Source organism: Leopardus geoffroyi, chromosome E1 (genome assembly GCF_018350155.1).
Source record: "Leopardus geoffroyi isolate Oge1 chromosome E1, O.geoffroyi_Oge1_pat1.0, whole genome shotgun sequence".
Lineage (NCBI taxonomy): Eukaryota > Metazoa > Chordata > Mammalia > Carnivora > Felidae > Leopardus > Leopardus geoffroyi.
The window spans coordinates 13,923,470-13,947,020 of NC_059330.1; the positions used below are offsets into that span (position 1 = coordinate 13,923,470).

Consider the following 23,551-nt stretch of genomic DNA (forward strand, 5'->3'; position numbering starts at 1 on the left):
CGGCAGCAGTGCTTATGCATAACAGCCTGGAATGCTGATTCTGAGAGTCTGCACTCCTAAGGAGCTCCCAAATGATGCGGGCCTTGCCGGTCCCTTGGCCTCACTTTGAGTAGCAAGCATCTGGAACACTCTCCTCCACTCTGACTGCATCTTTGCCCGACGAAGTCCTACTCGACTCCCAGGGCTCAACTTCAACATCCTTTCCTAGGAAGTCCTCCCTGACTCTCTCCAAGGTTAGGTTGGATTCCCTCACACACGTCCCTCGTATTGTCCCCAAGCTATGCTGGGCTTCTCCTTTGGAACACTGATCACACCTAACAGTCCATCCTGCATCTTAAAGTTAGTTTTTCAACTTTCGTCTCCCTAGCTAGACTACAAGCTCCAGGAGGGCGGGCACTTCGATGCCTCGTTCGCCACCAGGTCCCCAGCACTCAGCAACGGGCCTTGCTGGCACATGGTCAGCACTTGCGGTAGAAAGCTGTTTGGTCTTGCCTTCCCTGCATCCACCTCCCCATCTTCTCCTCATGACACCCTAATTTTTCTTTGAGGAACCACCCTTCCCCCACTCTCAGTTCTTTGGGCTTAGAGACTGGGCCTGCGACCTGGGTCTGGCCAATCAGAGCCTCCGTCATTCTGGCCGCAATGATTGTTCAGAGACAGACAGGTGACCTAAGCCAGGCCCTCAAGCTTCCTCCCTGAGACTTCTGCCGGGACTGCTGGGGGAAAGATACCTCTTCTTTCTACTGAAGTTACTTAGCAGGTAGGAGTTACTGTCACCATCCTGCCACCACAGAGACAGAGCTTGACAAAGAATGAAACCAACAGAGAAGAGAGATGGAAAGAGACAGATCTCAGATGCAGCCATGCCTGGAGTCTACAGTTGCCATTAGAAAGCAAGAAATTCCCTTTCATGCTTAAGCCAAAGTGAGTTTATGTTTCTGTCACTGGTACCCAAGAGTCCTGACTAATACAACATTTGAGCAAATACTGGGTGCTGAATGAATTAAATAAGCATGTGAGTAAGTAAAGCCTGCCAAGAGAACTCAGGGATTCCTCCTCGGAGACTTTCAGGGTTCTCCCCACAAACTCCTACCACCCATGAGCACAGTGACAAGCATCCCACATCCAAACTTGCAGACCAAGGGGCTGACACTCAGAACGCTTCTCGGCATTACTCCGTGCAAACTGGCTGACGGAAGCTGTCTGGCTGTCAATGCCCCTGGGTACTCCTCCAGGTGGAAAGCAGGGGTGTCCTCACTCAGCCCTGCGCCCCACCTACTCCAACCAGGGCAGGCTCTGGCTGTCATTCCAGGATATTTCCCCTTGTTGCACACCCTACAGCTCTCCACGCGGTGGGCATTCTGTATGGGATGATAATGGAGCGGTAGCTCTCATCCACTTCTTGGCGGAGGGGGGGCGGGTAATCACTGTGCAACAGATCGGTCAGGGGAGAGGGGGGACAGCAGAAAGCAACAGGGGAGAGATGCTTAATCATTTCCTTGTGAGTCATTTCACAGCAGAGCCCCCTGGACAGAGATAGAGGCTGGCATAGATGTCCCTTCAGATGACTCAGGAAGCAGGTGACCTCTTCAGAGCTAGTCCTCACCTGGCAAACTGTGGGAGGGAGGGAGGGAAGAAAGGAGGTGCATTGCTGCCTAGGCAGGAATACTGGCTGAGCCTAAGTCCTCCCTGAGAGCCAGCTCAGCCCTGTAACCATTCTGGGGGGGCGGGAGGGGGGGTGCTGAAAGATGAAGGGGGAAGGGCACGGTGGGGGAAGGGTACGGTTGCCTCAGGCCCTCTCCAGGAATGAGCAGTCATGGCCTGGGGTTCTGGGAGACAGTCTCCCAGGAAAGAGACTTGTGAATGAAGTGCAAATAGGAAAAGAATTACTGACCCCAAGAAGCTCCAGGGCAACTCTCCCACATGGGGATGACAGGGCCAGCCCAGGAGGGCCAGTCAGAGGCAGGTAGACCAGCATGCAAGTGCCATTCAAGTCCCAGGAGGGTCCCACCCCACAGGACCCCCGCCTCCCCCAGCCCCAGAGCAAGGCAGCCCTCCTGGGAAGTGGTCCCTTAACGCACCAGGCTGCATTCCAAGTCTCCTCGCTTACTCCTGCCTGAGTCCCTTGTGCTGGACCCCACAGCTCCCCAAGGCCTCTCGCAACCCCATTCAGCCCCAGTCTATTTCCTCACTGCCCCTGACACCTCCAAGTCTCAGTCACACTTTCCTCCCCCACTGGTGAGCTCAAGTGGACACTGCCTCCTGAGGTGTCAGGGCACTCTCTGGCTCCCACTGGATGGAAGTAGCCGGGCCTGGGACTGAAGGGACAGCCACCTCCCCTTCCCACTCACCAACTCTAAGCCTCTTACCTTCATGGTGGGAGGCGCAGTGAGAGGAGGGGACAGCGGCCGGTCTGGGAAGGTCACATCTGAGCTGTTGGCCAGCTCCTGCTTCCTGTGAAGAGGCCACAGAACACAGAAGACATGAGTCAGGGCCTGAGCCATTCCCTCTCTGCCAAGAGCAGCTGGACATGGGGACCCGGTCTAACACACACTGCGTGAAACCAGAGTGGAATGCATCCTCTGCTGGGATGTCCTAAACCCTCCAGTGGGGCTATTCCACGTGTGGTTCCTGCACCAGCCACATGGGCATCACCTGGGAACTTGTTTAGAAATGTAAATGCCCAGGTGCACACCAGAGTCTCCAGCGACGGGGCTAGGAAGCTGGGTCTTACAATCTCTCCAGGCAACTATGATGTCCACTGATGTACCGGGGCCACCACTCTTAAGACGTGCGGGACCCACAACACCTAAGGGCCTCCAAGGCACCAACAAATGCTTCAAGGCATCAAAATAAACTGTTTTACCACAACAGCAAAGTTTGACACAGTGGAAAATAACTAGGCCCTGAAACTGTAGCAATTACCGTTTATCTTCAAGTTTTTTCATTTGTCAAAATTATAGGGGTTAGCAAAATACTCTTCATGTATACGTTTAGTAGATGTATTTCAAAATACATTTTAATTAAGGACCAGCAAAAAGACAGAGACAGAAGAGGAGCATAAACATTTGTGATTCATCCTTCCTGGGTACCCTTTGTCCCTTCCCCCCGCCCCCCCCCCCCCCCACACACACACACACACACCACGGCCAGAGAGCTGACCTCGGGAGGATGGGGCTGCCTGCTGTGTTAGCTGCAGGTAGAACTTATTTTAGTTCACGTGGGCTAGGACCATAGAGAAGCAGCTAAACAGAGTTATGTCACCATGACAACATGACTGTGACAAGTTCACTGCTCTCACACACTCCCCACTTGCCATCTGGCCCTTGCCGGTGACCAGGGAGTGCTAGTTCGCAGTCTCATCACCAGGCACGATGTTTGCAGTGAGATAAGTCTCCGGAGCAATGATTGATTATGCAACAGGGCCAGCTGGGCAGAACCTGGGGGAGCCCCAGACGAGGGACTATGTATGGTGTCCTGGACGTGCCCTGGCTATCTCCCGGGACAGCAGCGAGAGGTGAGGATATGACAAGCCCAAGAAGACCAGGCTGAGCCATCAAAGCTCCCAACTCTGCTGCCGTCTCCTTCTCCAGAGCTCCACCCTGAAGCAGCCAAGAGAGTCAGCCTGACACCTGGGTCACACTTAAATGACCAAAGGACCCCCACTGCCACCTTGACAGAATGCTTCTTGTACTTTGCAGCCCACATCTCGCCAACGGGGATGACAGCCCCAACCCCAAGCCTCCTTCATGAGAGAGGCCCGGCCTCCCCACAGAGCCTGGCCTACCTGCCTTTCCAGAGGCAGCCCTTGCCCTGAGACCCACACACCACCCCAGCCTGGCTCCCCTCAGCCCACAGGGCAGGCCCAACCTAAAGGAAGACAGGCCAGGTGCCACGGGGCCCTGTCTCCCCGGCACGACCCCTGCCTGCCCCCGCAGCTAGCCATGCCTCATTCTCATCTAGGCAACCAGGGAAGGAGACCGCGTGAACGTCTTGGCAGAGGATCCATGTGACCCCATTACCCTCAGCCTGCCAATCCCCCTTTCTGATCCTCCGTCTGCCTTGCCCCTCCTGTCTTCCTGAACCCAGTCTCACTCTGAGGGCAGGAAAGGTGGGGGACCCCCTCCCTCCAAGTCCAGACTATAACCGGCCCAAGAACCAGCAGGGCCACGACTCAGCACGTGTGCGTGTGTGCATGCACACGCGCACACACACACACGTGAGGAATGCATGAGGCTCCTTCCACCTCTCAGAGCCACCACCTCCCCGTTATGGCCTGGAACCAGTGTGGGGTCCAGCCCAGCTGCTCTGGCCCTCACCTGCCTGTGGACCCCACAGAGCTGCGTCCCAGCACAGACTCACCCCCTCCGGTCACTCTGCCTTTTCCCCTGCAGCCTCTGCTCTGTCCTCAATGGGCCCAGCCTCTGAGAGCCACGGTGGGGGAAAGGGAGTGGCAGGGGGGAGATGATCAAGGATGGGGGCACCACCCTCAGGTCCCCTCAGGTGAGAATGGACAAGGGCTGCTCCCCTTGGGGGCTGGCAGCCAAGGAGGAAGAAGCATGCAGGGAGGGCAGAGGAGGCAAGCCCCCTACCCAAAGTCTACAGGGCTGTGCGGGGGGTTAGCTGAGGACCTCTGGACTAGTCCCCTGGAGGGAGCTGTGGCAAACTTGCCTGACAGCAGTCCTGGCTGTCCAGGCACACTAATCCCAGAGGAGGGCAACGCTGGCAGGTCAGCTGGTCAAAGGACGCTCAGATACACAGTCACACTGTCCGCTTCTCTCCCTAAGGTACGCAACGTCCCCTCCCATGGGACCAGAGCGGATGTGATTATTACTCAAGGTCCCTGAGTCTCAGGCAAAGGACCACTGCCCCCAACGCTCCCTGCACCAGCCCGTTTTCCCTGGATGCTGGAATAAGCCCCTGGGACCAGTCTCCAGGGAGTGGTGAGGACAATTTGCGGGGAACACAGGGCGTCTTCCAGACAGAAGGATTTCCTGAATGATGTCTGGTGCCTGGAAAGTGCTGGAGCAGGAATGGGCACCAGGGGCTAGCAGCTTCGCACCAGTTCTGGGCTCTTCCGAGATACCAGATGCGATGCCTGGGTAGGTAGAAGGCAAGACTGCTGTTCTCAGAAAGATCCGAACTCAGAGTATACCCAGGACCTTGACTGCAAATCGACCCTTCACTGATTGGTATATATAGGCGGCTCAAGTGGCCTATGGGAGGGGAGGGGACGTGTGTCCCCTCCCCCACGCTCAACTCCGAGGAGCCAAAGGTACTTTATCAAGAGCCAACCGCCTCTTATGGGTTGAATCACGTCCCCCCCAAACAATATGCTGAGGTCCTAACCTCCAGGCCCCATGAATGTGTCCTTATTTGGAGATGTAATCAAGAGATCATCAGGGCCGTCCCTTAATTCAATCTGGCTGGTGTCCTTACGAGAGGAGAAGGCGGCCATGTGAAGACACAGACACAGGGAGAACGCCACATGACAATAGAGGCAGAGACTGGAAAGAGCGGGAACACCGAGGGTTGCCAGCCACCGCCAGAAGCTGTAGGAGGCAAGGAAGGGGTCTACCCCAGAGGCTGCAGAAGGAGCAGGCCCCTCTGACACCTTGATTTTGGACCTCTAGCCTCCAGAATAGAGACAACAAAGGTTTGTTGTCTTAAGGTGCAGGTCCGTGGCACTTGGTTACAGCAGCCCCGGGAGACAAATGTGCTACCCAAGTCCCAGGTGCTAGCCTCGGCCTTGTAATTGGAGGACCAAAAACAAAGACGATGAAATCCCTGCTTCAATGTCATCACCCCCGCCATGGTCAGCTGGGCTCAACCTCGTCCTGCCCCCGCCCTCACAACCAAGGACATTCGTTTGGGAGCCACCCTCCCAGGGACAGCCAGGCCCAGCCTAGTCACCAGCTGGTACTGAGATAAGACGAGTAAGAACTTCGGTGCTCAGCGCCATTCCAGCCGAGAGAACTGGCAAACAAATCATACGTAAGTCGGTGAAAGTGACACGATTACACCAAGAGATAACCTTCAGTCTGCTCTCATTTCTTAGAAGCATAAGGCAAATTATTAGCAGAGGTGGTATCCTTACTATTACTTATAACAACTTTCTTGTGACCCACGGTGATCCTGACATTATCACGGCACTGAGTCTGAAACTGCCTCACTGGCCAAGCCAGCTGAATGCTCATACACAGCTCTGATGACATAGGACCCATGGGGCGGGGCGCCGGGGAGAACAGAGAGGCGGCAGACAAGGGAGGAAGAAGATCATACAGACAGCTAAAAGAGAAAGGTGGTAAAACAGGCATGAATGGGAGGGTCAGGGGCCTCCTCCAGCCTCCGGGGGTCCTGGAGGTGCTACCCACTCAGCATCCCTCTGCCCCAAAACCATCTGCCACTGAGGGTCTCGGCTCTGGGATTCCTTCCCCAGAAGCATGGGCGATCCTGGGGCAGCTGGGAGAGGGCCTGGCTGGCTTTAGCCAAATGCAAACCTCTGGAGGAAGTGATCAGAGAGCCTTTGGGAGAAGCTGAGAAAGCCAGGAGATGGGTCACCAGATGGGACTGTTCACAGGGCACTGGACACACCCCAGGTGGGGGCCCTACTTACAGTACCCTGGCCTCCAGCTCCTCCCTATCCAGCTTCGATTTCTCTACCCTAGACCATCTGAGGCCACCGCAGCCGCCATGTCCCCCACACTTCTATGAAAGTGCCCTACACTAGGGATCAAGGGACTCCCACGTTCCAGTCTGGCTCCACCCACCACCCCACTGCATGACCTTGGGTAGGTTACCTCACTTCTCCACATCTGCAAAGATGGGGGTGATGACGTTCTGAGGAATTAAAAGTAATGGCCGTGAAATAAAACATAAAATCCTATACAAACGTAGACTATTGTTATTTTCATCATATTTGTTGTTCCTATAACCCAGAAAATGGTGATCTGGTCTCCGAGTAGAGAGAGAGAAGTGAGGGTCCAGGACTGTTTAATGTCTCTGAAAACATTTCTGGCATCTCAAATAAGCACCCATGCTAGCCCCAGGGAACTACTCTCAGGACCATAACTACTGGTTAATAATCAACAACAGGAAAACCTTTCACCTATCAGCAGATGGCTCTGGGGCCAGGTTTAAGCCTTCCTCTGGAAGAGAGTTCTCCCAAACCCACAAACCCCCTCTGCATCTCTCACCCCACCAGGTCCCCAGCCACCCAGCCATGCTTGGCTGGGTTTTCTCCCGTTTTCCAAATAGCCAAGCTAGAGGAATGCAGACAGTTGGCCACTATAAGAAGCTTCCCGGGAAAACGCAACCAAAAAGGAATGAGGCATACCATTCACAACAGCCAAAAGGTGGAAAGAACCCAGTGTCCGCACGCAATGAATGAATAAACAAAATGTGGTCTGTGGATGGAGTATTATTCAGCCATAAAAAGGAACAAAGTACTGACCTATGCCACAGCGTGGATGAACTTCGGAAACATTACGCTACGTGAAAAGACGCCAGACACAAGAGGCCACATGTTATATGATTCCATTTACGTGAAATGTCCAAAACAGGCAAATCCAGAGACAGAAAGCAGACTAGCAGTCACCAGGGGCAGACAGAGAATGGAGAGGGGAGAGGAATGGGGAGTTTCTTTCCAAAGTGATAAATATGTTCTGGAACTACATGGTGGTGATAGTTGCACAACTTTGTCAATACACTAAAAAGCATTGGGTATAAAAGGGTGAATGTTATGGCATGTAAATTAAAACTGAATTTTTAAAAACGAACAAGAGAGAAGGGGCTAACTAGACTCTAGTTCTGTCACTTCTGCTTACTCTCCTCTCTGGCTGCCCTTTGGTGCCCGCAGGGCCCCGGGCTGTGCAAGCTCTGGCTGTGCGGCAATGCTTCAGACACTGACTGGGATCCCAGCCACGCCCTTCGTCCCCACTCCCAGCCCTCAGGAGTACCTGCACTGTCACTGATTTGGAGAGATCTTCTGAGTTCTAGCTGATCCCATTTCCCCATCCTATACAACCAACTAAACCATCAACAATAGGAAATAACATAATATAAAAGATTCATGAGAAATCATCGTAAGAATCAGACACAATGAGAGGAAAGAAGAATTAGAAGCCTGACGAGCTGAACCTCAAAGTCTCAGTCCCTCTGCTTTCTCATCTGCAGAATGGGCGGGCTAACTCCCAACGCCCGTTCCCTGAACAGGACTCAGAAAATTGTGTTCAACTCCTCGAGGGCTAGTGTCTTGACAGTTTTTATGGTGGCAGATACTTATGTGGTCCCTGGGTAAGGTGGGCCAGGGGGACGGATGAGCAGGGGACACCAGGCTGGGTGTGCAGGCTGAGGGTCCATACCCAGAGGAGTCTGCCTCGCTGGCCACAGAGACCCCAGACCCAGCACACAATCACATAACCCTCATTCTAGCAGCAAGCAGTGCTGGGGCATCCCCATGGCTGGAAGCACCTTGAGAGGCTCCGTGCAGGCATGGCCGGTCAGCCAGGCAGCAGGCTGGAGGGAGTAGAGAGAACCAGGCTCTGGCCTCAAGCAAGGCAGGTGGGCAGTGTGTACAGTATGATCAAAAGCACCGGCTTTATGGCCCAACAAGCCTGGATTTGAATTCCAGCCCTACCGATTAGCTATGTGACCCTGGTCAGGTCACTTCATCTCCATGCCCCTCAGTTTCCACATCTGTAAAATGGTGTAACTATACCCACCTCACCAGTGGCCTGAATAAGCCTGTAAAGCACTTAGCACAGTGCCTGGTACACAGCAAAAACATGATACCTGGCCACTGTCGTTGTTGCCAAGGCGGCCATCAAATGAGGGGGGAGGGAGTGGGCGCAGGGGAGGGGGGTCAAGGCAGAAAGTGAATCCGAGCACAGAGAGGAGGCAGGGACAGCTTCAATCCTGGGGGAACTCAGATGCCCACGTACTTTGGACCCTAAGCTTGGGAGGCAGGGACAGGAGAGCCCAGCCACTGTGTGGGGGCCACCAGGCTCTTGGCACATGCACATGGCTTGACTCCAAGCCCCAAAGGGACAGACGGAGAGGTGAGGGGGTTAATGTCTGTCCTGTGCTGGGGCCGATGTGGAAGGGGAGAAGAACAGAGCCCCACGGGGCTGGCGGGGAGGCGAGGGGCCACAAGGGGACACAGGATTCGGGAGTGAGAGGTGCCAGCAGGCGAAGGGAGTGAGTCCCAGTGCCCCACCGGTTCCCCTTGAGAAGAGCAGGCACTGCTCACCTGGAAGCATCTGGCATGGTTGACTCTGGTGTCATGTCCCATCCCCGTGCACACTCTAATTGGTTCCTGGAGATTCGGACCCCAACTCTGGACCTTTGATGACTCAAAATTCCCCAAGGGTGCAAAATGGCAAACCCCCGCCCCCGCCATGCACACCCAATCCTGGGGTTCATGGACACAGACCAGCAGCCCTGGGAGAAACCATTAGAAACCATTCAACAGCCTAATCACACTGACAAGGGCATCGAGGCCTGGAGAGGCAAGGGGAGGTGCCCAAATCCTACAGGCAGCCTCTCTCCTGTTCTCCAGAGAGCGCAGTTCCCAAATCACCTCAGCACGAGTGTGCAAAAAGTGAGCAGGTCACGTCTCAGGAAGAACCTATCAGGAGGCACAGCTGGTTTAGAGACACATATTTATAAAGCATGAATGTCGGGGTGCCTGGCTGGCTCAGTTGGTAGAGCATGCAACTCTTTTTATTTTTTTAAGATATTTAAAACAAATCTCCATAGCCAACGTGGGGCTTGAACTCATGACCCCAAGACCCCAAGACCAAGAGTTGCACGGTCTACCAACCGGGCCAGCCAGGTGTCCCGGAGCATGCGACTCTTGATCTCGGAGTCATGAGTTCAAACCCCATGTTGGGCATAGAGCTTATTTAAAAAAAAAAAAAAAAAAAAGGCATGCGCATCAGGGGTCCATCCATGGGGTCTGTGGGTCCCCCATAAGGAATGCGCTGACAGCAGAACCCAGGGCAGCACGGGAGGTGAATAGGCCATACCCTGGGCAATGAAAGAGGGCTACACATGGGACCAAGGGGAGTTCTGGGTGATACTTGGTGCCTGTAGCTTCAAAGAACACGCTGGCTTCTCTCCAGATGTGTTGGGTGAGGGTGGCACGGAGGGCCCTGAATCCCTCGACTGGGCCAGGGGTAAGAGAAAGGACAGGCACCAGGAGGAACAGGACAGGAGGGTGACCCCGCCCTGGAGACCCAGCTATGGCCCCTGGTTAGGGACAAGTGAGCCTCCCGTATTACATCTCAGAGCTGATGGACCAGCCTACACACACAGGCACATCTCCACACTCCTGGGAAAAGCCTTACCCAACAGACAACTTTTAGGACTGACTGACGCCGTACGGCTCACACAGGAGTAAGCACAGACCCTGAGGGGTGTGGTGTGGGCCCAAGAGTCACGGAGTCAGAAATTTGGGTGTTGGGGGACACCTGGGTGGCTCAGTCAGTTAAGCTTCTGACTGCGGCTCAGGTCATGATTTCACGGTTTGTGAATTCGAGCCCCACATTGGGCTGTCTGATGTCAGCACAGATCCTCAGCCCCCCTCTCTTTTTGCCCCTCCCCCCATGCTCGCTCGCTTGCTCTCTCTCTCAAAAATACATAAACTTTAAAAAAAAAAGGTCACTTAGTGATACAGTAGGAAGAAGAGAAGCTAAAAGGCTGGGTGTCAGAAAACCAAGTGATGGGTGCTTCGAACATGACACATCTGAGGAGAAGAACTAGGTTTGTGAAAGGCAGATGATAAAGCGTTCATTCTGGACACACCGCAAGTCAGGGGGTCCTGGGAAACCCAGGAGGGATCAGGAAAGTACAGAAGCCTTAGCAGAGAGTCAGGAGTGAGGAGAAGAGAGGTGCGGGTACGCGTGTCATCCAGCCTAAACGCGCCGTATCACCTGGAAACAGCTTCCCTCACGTGCTCAGCCTCAGCGCTCAGCCACTCTGCTTGGCACCGTCTGGCCTCAGTTGAAGGAGCCACATCATGCTCAGGGCAAAGATGGCCAGCTCACAGGGTCACGGCCTCAGATAGCTTCAGAACCAAAATCACAAACCATAGAGCCACAAAAGCACAGAATATCAGCATTTTCCCAGCCTGTTAGTATTTCATGACCTGGATGCCAAGTACGTGGGTGCTTACTGCATAATTCAGTTTAGATGTATGGCATGCATCACAACAAAAAATATTTTTTTTAATGTTTGTTTATTCTTGAAAGACACAGAGAGACAGAGCGTGAGCAGGGGAGGCGCAGAGAGACAGAGGGAGATACATAATCCGAAGCAGGCTCCAGGCCCTGAGCTGTCAGCACAGAGCCTGACACGGGGCTCGAACCCACGAATCATGAGATCATGACCTGAGCCAAAGTTGGATGCTTAACGGACTGAGCCACCCAGGCGCCCTAACAAAAAATAATTTTTAAGTAGTTCTCTCTCACTTCTTTTAGGAGAGACAGATACAAATATGGATATGGATACGAACATAGAGGTAGAGACAGACGATATATCTGTCTCTGTTGAAACTTCCATGATGAACCTATCAGACTGATTACCTGCATTTATTTTGCTTCTTCTGAAGCCCCTTAAAATAACAGTTGTTTTTTTTTTTAAGTGTGAAATGACAAGAGCAAATGTAACAGAAGAGGAAAATCCAGCCTACAAAAGATGGCTTGTGCCTGGGAGATGGGCTGGAATGACCCCAGCGGAGTGTTTGATACTTAAGACACGGAGCCTTTGGACAGCCTCCCAACCTGTCGTTTCCTCAGCAGCCAGATGACCTTCCCAACCCTCACCACCATAAGAAACTGAGCAACAATCCCTGAGAAAAGACACCTGGACTCCAATGGAAAGGGCAGTTTGCTACCTAATCATCACCCTGCATGGAAGCTCCCAGGTGGCACGCCAGCCCAAACACACAGTTCCCAATCCACTTCCTAGTGCCTCACTCTTGGGTACAGAGAGACAGCCAAGGATGGCCAGACATTTGAGGAAAGACTCCAGCATCAGGGAGAGATGTCAAAATAATCAAGAGGAACCCGAAGGTAACAGACAATGCAAGGAACCAATGGGGACCCCAAAACACTACTATAAAGTAATATCCCCAGAGAGATAAGACAAGATTTTGTATCCATGACACAAGGAGAGAATGCTATAAAAAAAATGGAATGATCAGGAGAGAAAGAGATCTTAGAAAATAAAAACATGATGTGAAGACTAAGTCAAAGTTCCCAAAAAAGAATAAAAAGACAAAGATGTGGAAAATGAAAAAGAAAAGACAAAGATAAAAACATGAGAGGACCCAATACCTAACCAAAAATGGTTCCAGGAAGAAGTAACAGATAAGAAAGAGAGTCGTGGTAGCTAGTCTCCAAAGTTGGCTTCCTGATGAGCATATCTCTTGATGCGGATGCCCGTGTGCCTCCCCTTGCCTTGAACCTGTGCTGGCCCTGTAACTCAGTTTGGACCAACAGAATGGGACACAAATAACATTACTTAACTTCTCCCAAGGCTGAGTCACAGGAACCCTTGAAGCTTCCACCTCGATCTCTAGGAACATTTACTCTAGGGAAAACAGCCAGCATGTAAGAAGTCCAACTATCCTGAGACTACCGTCCTATGGCCAGCCACATGGAAATACAGATACCAGCCAAATTCCAGATGTTCCAGACACCCAGTCCACACCACATACGTGAAGAAACCATTTTGGACATTTCAGCCGCAGCAGATGCGACAGGAGAAACCTAGGAACCAAGCCAGAACCGAGGCCCCAGACGTATGGCCCCAGCTGAGCATCCCAGCCATCTCCAGCCATCTGAGCCATCCAGGATGAGGTCTCAGGCATTGTGAAGCAGAGATGAGCCATCCACCTTTGATGTGCCCTACCTGAAATTCTAACCTACAGATTTCGTGCCTAATAAAATGGCTATCCTTTTACCATAACAAGTGCAGTAGGGGATAGAGGGCTCTGGAAGTGAAGCCTCCTGATGAAAAGAACAGAACTGACAGGATATCTAATAGGTGCAAACTCTTGGTAGAAAAAAAAAAAAAAAGACTATTCAAGGAATTATGATAATAAATAAAAATAGTAAAACACAAAAACAAAAATAAGTACACAGAAAACTATGCTAATGGAGGAAACGCATTAATCACTAACTCCGGGAAAAATAAAAGCTTCTACAAGAAAGGAAACATAATTATAGTGCCCTCCTTGGCTCAACAATAAGCGATTCTTACACAATCATAGTAAGTAAAGCCCGACTATTGAACCAAAAAATGAGGCTAACATAAGGATACACTGCTTACTACGTGGTCCCAAGTCTTGGCAGAATTCCTAGTAGACCCCAGGAGAGAAAAAGCCCCACGTCCTCATGCCCAGCATAGGTGTGTGTTAAACCATCCATATTAAGGAACCACCCAACTATCTGCCGGACTTGGGCTCACCTCGCTAAGCTATCACTCCACCACACTCCCAGACTCTGCCTCTTAACTCTTAACTCTTCTGAATATGTTATTACTCAGGAACATGCCAGTTATGGAGTTTCATCACTGGCTCAAACAACTGAGTCTCGGTGGAGACAGACCATAGAATTTCAGGGTAAATATGTAGTCTTTTCAATGAATAATGCTATTCCCGATCTCTGAAAGCTTCGTTCATTAGAAAGACAAATGCTTGGAGCCGTTTTCCAGCACTGAGACAGAGCACGTGGCCCCTTTTCATTCTCGCCCTTTCCTGTGTGTGACCATGGTACATCACTGGGAGATGAATGGCCAGGGCAAGGGGTCCACCTGCAGCCAAGCAACCAAGCATAGCTGACTCAGCCCAGGGGGTCAGGGCTGCGATCTCCCCTTACCAACATGCTCCAATCCAACCTACAGAACCTAATGCCGATGAACCAAACCTGTGATATCAGCCCTCTTGCCTCCTCCTAGCATTAGCTTCTTTCCCTGGGACATTAGGAAAGGAAGGACAAGATAACTATGCATGCCTCCAGGAACACACTGGAAAACAGGCATGACCCTTGCAGTGTGGTATGACTGGAAGGTTCAGAAAAAGAACTTGGCAACCCAGAGCACACTGGATAACCAAGATCTCCAAGTAATGAACAGAAACTCACTCCCCTGGCCAGGCTCACCTCCTGACTCAGTGAGAACAGAGGGCCTTGATGGGCTGCCTCTGTCCAGGCCGCTTCCCCGGTCTCTGACATGAACCCTGCCTGCCAGGCCAGCCCCCAGCATAGTGACCGGTACCGAATGAACTAAACGGTGGATAAACAAAATGAGGGGCTCACAGACCCTCAGAGCTGGAGGGCTAAAAGAGCAGCATGGGACAAGCCAGTGTTACCTCCACTGCAATTTGGCTGAGTAGGCCAGATTGTTACTCTGACCTCAACTTCCTGCTCAAGAGGCAGAGGCAGAGTAAACCCATTCCCCGCTAGTTTGGTCTAAGCTCATGTCACTCCCTTGATCTTGGATTACTCCTCTGGACATGGATGGTAAAGATAATACAAATATCCGTATTTCCTCATCCTCATCATAATCCTAGCTAATATTCATGTAGTACAATGTAAAGCTCTTGACAAGCATTATTTCATTTAATCTTTTCTACAACCCTATGAGGGAGGTACAGAACCATGCTCCCATTTTACACATAAAAAAACTGAGGCTTAGAGAGGTTAAGTGGAAGGTCCTACAGCAAGTAAGTGGCAAAGCTAGGATTCTAAGGGACGCTGGGTGGCAAGTTCTAAATGGCTCCCCACCGCAGTAGCCCTGGTCTCTGAGAGCTGGCGGCTCAGACACTGGAATCATTGGCTAAACTCTGTTGGGAAAAGGGTAGTTCAAGAGCCTTGAGGGTTTCCTCCTAGACCAACGTGATGCCCAAAAGATATGCTGCTTGGGAAGAGAGCCTGACATGAGTTATTTTGGTTCTTGGGTTTTTTTCAAGAGAAAGCTGCTTTTCATTTGCTAACTCCCTACAGAAATATCTTTTAAATACAAATAACCTATCCTGGATTATTTCAAAGGACATTACTGAGGGGCACCTGGGCGGCTCAGTCAGTTGAGCATCTAACTTCAGCTCAGGTTAAGATCCTGCAGTTCGTGGGTTCGAGCCCCGCATCAGGCTCACTGCTGTCAGCATGGAGCCGGCCTCAGATCCTCTGTCCCCCTCTCTCTGCCCCTTCCCCACTTGTGCTCTCTCAAAAATAAATATTTTTTTTAAAAAGGACATCACTGAGCGAGAGGCCATCACTCTATTTCTGAATTGTACATTTTTATTATAAATACCATTACATACTCATTGGGGGAAAAAAATTCAAAGAATCCAGAGGCATCTAATGAAGAAGTCTGGGTGTGGGGAAGGGCCTTGCCACATCTGCTTCCTGCAACCCATCAAGTCAGAGCACGCGAGGCCTCAGGGAGCAGGCCCAGCACCTGCCACAGGGAATCGGGGCTGAGGAGAGGCTGCTGCTTTGGCCCCCCTGCTGCATCATTTCCAGCTGCCCTGGTCACTTAAGTGACAAGCTGATGCATCAACGTCAGTAACACTGGCAGGGTCTGTCCACGGAAATGGCATTATTCTCCCCAGGAGGCACGAGGTCGGCCTCCACAGGCAGCTGGGGCCACTGAGAATTAAAGGCCCCTGCCCAGGGACTCTGTCACCCCCTCCCAGATCTACTCTCTGCCCCAGCTGGCCAAACCAAAGAGTGACAGGAAGAGGCCACACCTAGGCCAGCCACAAAAATCATCCAGCCAATGAGCGCCACTGAAGCCCGTGGACTCAGAACCTGAGAGCGTGTGGCAGGATGTAGAGGACACAGAGCCTCCTTCTGCTGGAGGAGCCGGGCACAGCTTCAAGATTTGGGGGGGGGGGGGGGGGGGGGGGCACCCGGGCCCTTTGCTGGCCTCCAGTGTGCGCCTAAACATTGCCTGGCTCCCGTGGCCACTCAGTCACTATTTGTTGAATGAATTGAAGAGCTTGAGGGCCATGCTGGGCCAGTGCCCCATGAGAAAACATGATGAGAACCTTCCAGCCAGATCCTCCATGAAATGTGTCTAGTTGCAGGCCAGCATGGCTGGCTATATGCGCTCCGAAGGCAGGGGCCACGTCGTCAGCCCGCCCACGCCCACACCCACGCCCACGGGGCCCAGGGCCACATTCCTTCACTGCAGGCCCTCAAAAACTAAGACCTTACATTTGCATAATAATTACACTGATGAGGTTTCTTATCACCTTCTCTGCCAAGCACAATTCTGTGAGGATGATCAGGACAAGGAGATGTTTTCATCTACATAAATGAGTCAGCTGAGGCTTGGGAAACACAGCCAGTTCTTGGAGGGAACCCAGAACTCTAAACTCAAGAAGTCTGACTCCACAATCTGTGGTCCGAGCTATCCCGTTCATGCACCGAGTGAATGAACAGGCCACCGAAGCAAAGAATAAAAGCGAAGACAGCTGCAGCCCCTCTGAACCACCACCACCCCCTGCCCCCTCCGCCTTTGGGCAACAAAGCATGGACTGGCTGAACTTCACCTTCCCTGTTCCATCAGGGTCCAGCCCTGTGAGCAGGGTTCTCACTTGCAGTGCAAACTCCAAGCTCCTGGGAGGACACCTAGTGTGCTCCTTGCATCCCCCCACACCTCCCACGGTGCTGAACAATAAATTCCCTCGGCAGAGCAAAGGACATGGCCAAGGACATGGCCGTGTGCTTGTCAGGGTAGCACCTGCTGCTGCTGCAAGGTTCACCTGGGTAGCTGGGAACACAATGAGCCATCATTGGGCGGAGGTGCCCCCCCCCCCCCCACAGCAAATCTGACCTCCAGTCCCCACGTTCTCCCTGGAGAGAGGAGAACAGGCAGAGGTCCAGTCAGCCAAGAAGCCCACAGGCCAGGGGTGACTGCAGCAGACCGTCTGGCTTTGCCACCGCTCAAAGGTTAGTGATCTCTGGCCCCCTGCCTGTCCTTTCTCGGTCCCTCTCTGGACCGGAAGGTGAGCAGAGGGCCACCCACCCACGTATCTGGGTCAGAGCCTCTGAGGCCTGACAAAGGCCCCGGGCCACACGGCAGTGCCCTGGGATTCTCCTCCAGTTGTCCCAAGCCACATAAACAGAGCTAATGCCCAAAGCTCAAAAGCCAGCTCCCAAGGGAGGCAGAGGCTTTATCCTGCTTGGAGCTGCACACGGAACAGATGAATGGGATTTTTTTTAAGGTGTTTGTTTTGCAGATTTACAGAAGGGGGTTGGGGGCAGGGGAACCCAGCAGAGGGGCAGAGGATGAAAAGGGAGAGAGAAAAGAGAGAAAAGCGAGGAGAGAGGAGAAAGAAAAGGGAAGCTGCTGCAAGCTTTTAGATCGAAAGACACTTCCCTCCCTATCTAGGCCAAAATCCATCATTAAAAGGCTGCAGAGCTGGAGAAACCCCAGTAGGTCAGGTACACCCAGAGGCGGGGCCTATGGCAAGAACGTCAACGAGAACCGCACAAAGGGCTGGGCCAGGTCTTTCTGGGTCCTCCGGAACCCTGACAGAAGCGTCAAGAATGGAGGAAACCTGTGAGCTCTCCCTGGGCGTTCCTGGAGGAGCAGCGGGGAATTTCGCGTGGCGTGACCTATACACAGGAAGTGCTTTTACCCTGAGGCTGGGGACCCCAGAAAAGGCTCCACGTCCTCAGAGCTGCCAGTCCAGTCCTGGACTGGTCCCCACAGGTTCACACCCTCCCCCAAAAAGCCATTCTCTCCAGCTCCCCAGCCCCACCCACGTGGTCTCCTGGAGACCTGGAAATGAAGAAGGATGGAGGTGATCCAGATCAGGGGGCCCCGTAACCCTGCGCCTCCCTCAGAAGAGGGGCTACCTGAGACCTCTCTTCACCCTCCCCTCCAAGCCCAAGGATTATATCAGGCACAGCCATGGGAAGGGCCATCCGTAAGAGCACAAAGAGCTCCAAAGGTCCCATTTCTCCTCCTCGGGAATCTAGTGTTTGGGTGAGTATTTATAAAGCACCCATCATGTGATGGCGCAGAGCTAGCCTGCAGGGATATGATATGAATAAGTCACGCCTGACCCCCTCTTCCCCACCCAAGGCCTCAGTGCATCTCACTAAGTCCTCACCGCCTCCCAAATTGGTCTCTTCTCTCCACCCCACTGTCACCTGGTCACCTATCAATCTCTCACCTGGACAACGGCCACCCCATCCTAACCCATCTCCGTCCACCACACCCCTCAGTCTATGCTCCAGACACAAGGATCTTTCTAAAGTGAAAAGCTGATCACACCCACCAGGATAACCATAATTTTAAAAAATAATAATAAATAACAAGTGTTGGCAAGGACGTGAAAAAACTGGAACCCTATACAATGCCGGTGGGAATGTGTAACCGCGCAGCCTCTTTGGGAAACAACGGGGAGCGTATCCTCCGAGAGTTAAACACGGAGTCAGCACACGAGCCAGCAATTCCACTCCTAGGAACATACCCCAAAGAAGTGAAAACACAGGTTCAAACAAAAACTTGTGCACAAATGCTCCCAGTAACACTACTCACAATAGCCAAAATGTGCAAATGACCCAAACGACCAAGCACAGATGAATGGATAAATAAAATACGCTATGTCCTTTAAAAGGACATTAGTATAATAAGCCTTTAAAAGGAATGATGTACTGGGGCGCCTGGGCGCCTCAGTTGGTTAAGCTTCCGATTCTTGATGTCAGCTCAGGTCATGATCTCGTGGTCGTGAGATCGAGCCCCGCTTTGGGGTCTGCACTGACAGTACACGGCCTGCTTGGGATTCTTTCTCTCCCTCTCTCTCTGCCTCTCCCCCGCTCACATGCACACTCTCTCTCTCTCAAAATGAATAAACTTAAAAAAAATGTTTTTAAAGGAACGATGTACTAACATGGGCTAAAAGACAGAAAACACGATGCCAGGTGAGAGAAGCCCATCACAGAAGACCACATATTATAGGATTCCATCTAAGTGAAATGTCCAGAATAAGCAAATCTGGAGACAGAGGGCAGATTGGTGGGTGGTTAGGGGTGTAGAGGGGAAAGGGAGAGACTGCTACTGGGGACAGACTTTCTGTTTGGTGATAAAAAATAATGCCACCTGGGGCGCCTGGGTGGCGCAGTCGGTTAAGCGTCCAACTTCACCCAGGTCACGATCTCGCGGTCCGTGAGTTCGAGCCCCGCGTCGGGCTCTGGGCTGATGGCTCACAGCCTGGAGCCTGTTTCCGATTCTGTGTCTCCCTCTCTCTCTGCCCCTCCCCCGTTCATGCTCTGTCTCTCTCTGTCCCAAAAATGAATAAACATTGAAAAAAAAAAATTAAAAAAAAAAAAATAATAATAATGCCACCGAACTGTACACATCAAAATGGCTAAAATGTAAGTTTTATGTGTCTCCACCACAATGAACAGAAATGAAAGTGGAAAATTAGTGCAAAGTAAATGGCGGCACCCTCCTTTCAATGGCTCCCCTCCACCATTAGGACCAAACCCAACTCTTTAACATGCCCTCAAGAGCCCTTTGTCTTGGACCCACCCAACCTCATCTCATCCCTCTCACGTCCCCTCCTCACCTGCCCCCCAGCCCACAAAACCTGTCCGTTCCTCTACTGAGCCACCTGTCACTCCCACCACAGCCCTCCGTCCAGACCTTTCTCCTTGCCCACACCCCCTCTCCAGACTTGCCAGAATGTCCCTTCCTGGAGATGGCATGCCCACCCTGGGTCAGGCCCCCTGTGCTGTCTGCTGCCACAGCACAGCCTCCCATGTCACAGCACCCAGCCCCTCCACCACAACCACCCGCTGGATCCCTGTCTTCCCCACCCGACTGAGCACTCCGTAAGGGGAGGGATCAGGCCTGCCTCATCCCCACTGGGTCCTCAGCACCTACCCAGCCTCAAGGACCAAAGTGCAACGGGGGACATGGATGAACAGATGGACAACACCCTCAGGGGGTTTACAGCCAGGCTCAGAATGGAAAAGTGAATGGATGAGAGACCGGTTTGAACGTATGGGCACCAGTGGGGGTGTGATTCAGAGCAAGAGAGATCATGGGGACTGATCTAAATGGCAGGAGAAGGCTCAAGCCAAGGAGAGGGCTGGAGGAGGAAGCAGGACCATGAACGTGAGAAGTGTTTGGAAGTGGGGCCAAGCCAGGCGCGTGCAGGGGAGCGGGGAGGGAGGGAGTGGGCAAGTCCAGTGCCCATCCTGACTGTGCACACCCTCTGGAGAGAACTATTACAACTCTATAGCCTCTGGGTTCGGCATGTTATACACAACATCTCACTGACCCTCACAACCACGGCTATTATTACCCCGTCATGCAGGTCCAGAGAGGTGCAGTGCCTTGCTCCAGTTCGCCTGGCTAAGTGGGATCTGAGACTAGGTTCGCCGAAGTCCACGCTGGGGGTCCAAGGCAGTAGAACCCCCAAATGTTCCAGGACAGGCCCATCAGGACAGCTGCACCAAAACTGGAGGATGTCCTGCCTTCTTGAGAACCAGAGCTGTCTGGCTTCCTCCATGTGCCCTGGACTGGCCACTGCCTTCAGGAAAAAGGCTCCTGCACCTTTTCTTTGTGAGGCTATTAAACCCCCAAGGTCAGGACAGTATTGAATGAGCCTAGTGAAGAAAAACATCTGCCCCACATCCAATCAGGTATCTTAACCCAATGCCCTTGCCTTGGCAATCCATCTTTCATGGCAATAATACAACTTCCAGAGAGTAGGGGTCCCCACAGCCCTGACCACCTTCAATGCACCCTCTCCCTACTCAGTCTCACCCACACTGGGGCTGCGTTTGCTGTCCCTATGAGGACCCCCAATTGTCTGTCTCCTGCTCGGGCCTCTCCTGTCAGCTACAGACCCCACTGCCAACTGAACATCTACACTTGGGATCTCACAGCACCTCAAAATCAACATGCCCAGAAGTGACCCCATTTCCCCCAACCTGTTCCTCCTCCCAAGTTCTGTCTCCCAAATAAAGGCACTGAGCACCCTGACTCTTCCTCCTGCCTTATGCCTGACATCCAACCCCTACTACTCAAGCTGTGTCGTGGACCAGCAGCAGGACGTCCCCTGGAAGCTGGTCTAAATGCAGTTTCTCAGGCCTACCCCAGACCTGCCAATGGGAATCTGCAATTTGACAAGATGCCCAGGTGACGTGCACAGACAGTAAAGTTTGAGAAGCTCAGCTCCAACAATCAATGATCCCTTCACTCTACCTGCTACATTTTTCCCGGGTCCATCGATGTCCTTCCATCCCCCTCCACCAGCATCCTGAAGCCACTGATATCTTCCTAACCAATCTCCACAATCCCACTCTTGTCCCACTCCAATAATTTCTCCCCAGGAGCTCCAGCGACCCTTCAAAATGTAAATCTGATCATATGAGCCACATAAAGCCTTGAAATGTCATCCTATTACCCTCCCTATGAAAACCAAATGTGATTCGTTCATTCCTGCTGAGCATCTTCTATGTGCCAGGCACCGTTCCAGGCCACAGAGAGAGAACAGTGAACAAAACAGACAAAAACCTCTGCCCTCTTGGAGCTCATATTCTAGTGGAGGAAAGAGATAATCAATACCTAATAACATAAAAAGTTTAAATATGAGGTATATCAAGTGATGGCAAATGCCACGAAGAAAAATAAAGCAGAGAACAATTTGCAAATGTAAACAGGGTCATCAGAGAAGACCTCGATGAGAAGATGACATCTGAGAGAAGACCTGAAGGGAGTGAGGAAGCAAGTGGTGAGGGTGTCTGGGGAAAAGCATTCCATGTAGACAGAACAGCAAGGGCAACGGTCCTTAAGTAGAAGCAAACCTTAATTAGTCAAGAAGTCGCAAAGAGGCCAGCGTGGCCAGTGCAGACAGAGCCCAGAATAAAAACAGGGGCTGAGGGCAGAGAAATCATGGGGAGAAGAAAGAGAAAGAAAGAAAGAAAGAACAAAAGAAAGAAAGAAAGAGAAAAGAAAGAGAAAGAAAGAAAGAAAGAAAGAAAGAAAGAAAGAAAGAAAGAAGGAAGGAAGAAGGAAGGAAGGAAGGAAGAAGGAAGGAAGGAAAGGGAAGGAAGGAAGGAAGGAAGGAAGGAAGGAAGGAAGGAAGGAAGGAAAGGAAGGAAGGAAGGAAGAAGAAAGGAAGGAAGGAAGGAAGGAAGGAAGGAAGAAGGAAGGAAGGAAGAAGGAAGGAAAGGTAAGGAAGGAAGGAAGGAAGGAAGGAAGGAAGGAAGGAAGGAAGGAAGAAGGAAGGAACGGAAGGAAGAAAGAAATCACAGGGAACAGATCATGTAGGGCCCGTGGCCATGGTAAGAACTTTGGCTTCTACTATGAGGAAACAGGAAGCCATAGAAGGCACACTTGTAAGCAGGTGTGATCTGACAGATTCAAAGGATCATTCAGACTGCAGTGTTGAAGAACCGTAAGGGGGCAAAGAGTGGCAGGGAGCAGGGAGGCCAGTGAAAAAGTCACCTTGAGGCATCTGGGTGGCTCAGTCAGTTAAGCATCTGACTCTTGATTTTGGCTCAGGTCATGATCTCACGGTTCGTGAGTTTGGGCCCCACATCGGGCTCTGTGCTGGCAGCATGGAGTCTGCCTGGGATTCTCTCTCTCTCTCTCTCTCTGCCCCCTCCCCTGCTTGCATTCTCGCTCTCACTCTCGCTCTCTCTCAAAATAAGTAAATAAACTTTAAAAATAAATAAATACAAATCAAAAAATACAAAGTCACCTCAGTAACCCAGGGCGAGATTGAATGTGAGCAATAAGAATACAGAGAAGTCAAGGGTGAGTCCAAGAATTTGGGCTAAACAAGTGAGATGGTGAAGGCTACCTAATGGATGAGTAGGGGGCTAGAGAGAGCACAGGAATTTCACTGTGGACCTGCTACATCTGGAATGACTTTCAGACACCCAGGTGAACACCAGGAGGGAGACAGAGAATTCCACAATGCACTGGAAGTCAGGGAAGGAGGAGGCGGTGAACTTGCCGGGAGACAGAGGGGAAGCGGGAGGGGGAGCTTTCACCAGCAAAACGGAGAAAGCATTCTAAGAAGGAGGGACCACTGAGCTGTGTCAAATGACTCTGAGCTGAGGGCAGAAAGGCAGCCATGTGGCGTCGTGGGGAGCAAAGCCAGAGGTGGTCTTCTGGAAGTTCTGCTGTAAAGGAGAGCGGAAAGAGCAATAGCTAGAGGCAGATAAGGGGCTGAGGGAGGTCGGGGCTCATTTGTCTGCAATGACTGCCTCATCTTCTCCAGCTTCAAACCTTCCCGCTTGGACCTCTCAGCTAGCTCAGGCTCCGTCCATCTCAGGTCTGAACCTCGGCTGTCCTTTCTCCCTACTCCTGGCTCGCCCCCTTTCCACGTGCAGGTCATTTGTTCTCCAGCTTCCAGCTCAACCACCTGGGGGCCAAAGGGGGAGGCCAAGGTGAAAGTTAAACTCTCCCTGGAAAATGATAAGAACTCATTGTCCCCAGAAAGGAGCTATAAATTTTTCTGAAATTCCGACCATTCCTCCCTTTGAGTCTAGGATGTTTTCAGTCTTCA

At 52.0% G+C, this 23,551-nt stretch overlaps 1 protein-coding gene across 11 annotated transcripts in view; it reads right to left on the bottom strand.

The window, feature by feature from the left end:
- Window positions 1–23,551, bottom strand: part of RAP1GAP2 (RAP1 GTPase activating protein 2) — a 225,711-nt gene that overhangs the window by 100,010 nt on the left and 102,150 nt on the right. For 9 of the 11 annotated variants that reach the window (XR_006714770.1, XM_045487735.1, XM_045487740.1 and 6 more), the window contains one exon: window positions 2,370–2,454. The exons of the other annotated variants lie outside the window; for them this stretch is intronic. Coding sequence is in view for 8 of the 9 variants with exons in the window: in XM_045487735.1 (XP_045343691.1) it covers window positions 2,370–2,454 (85 nt within the window). In the remaining variant the exon portion in view is untranslated. The remainder of the gene's footprint in view (window positions 1–2,369; window positions 2,455–23,551) is intronic. 11 annotated transcript variants of the gene reach the window in all.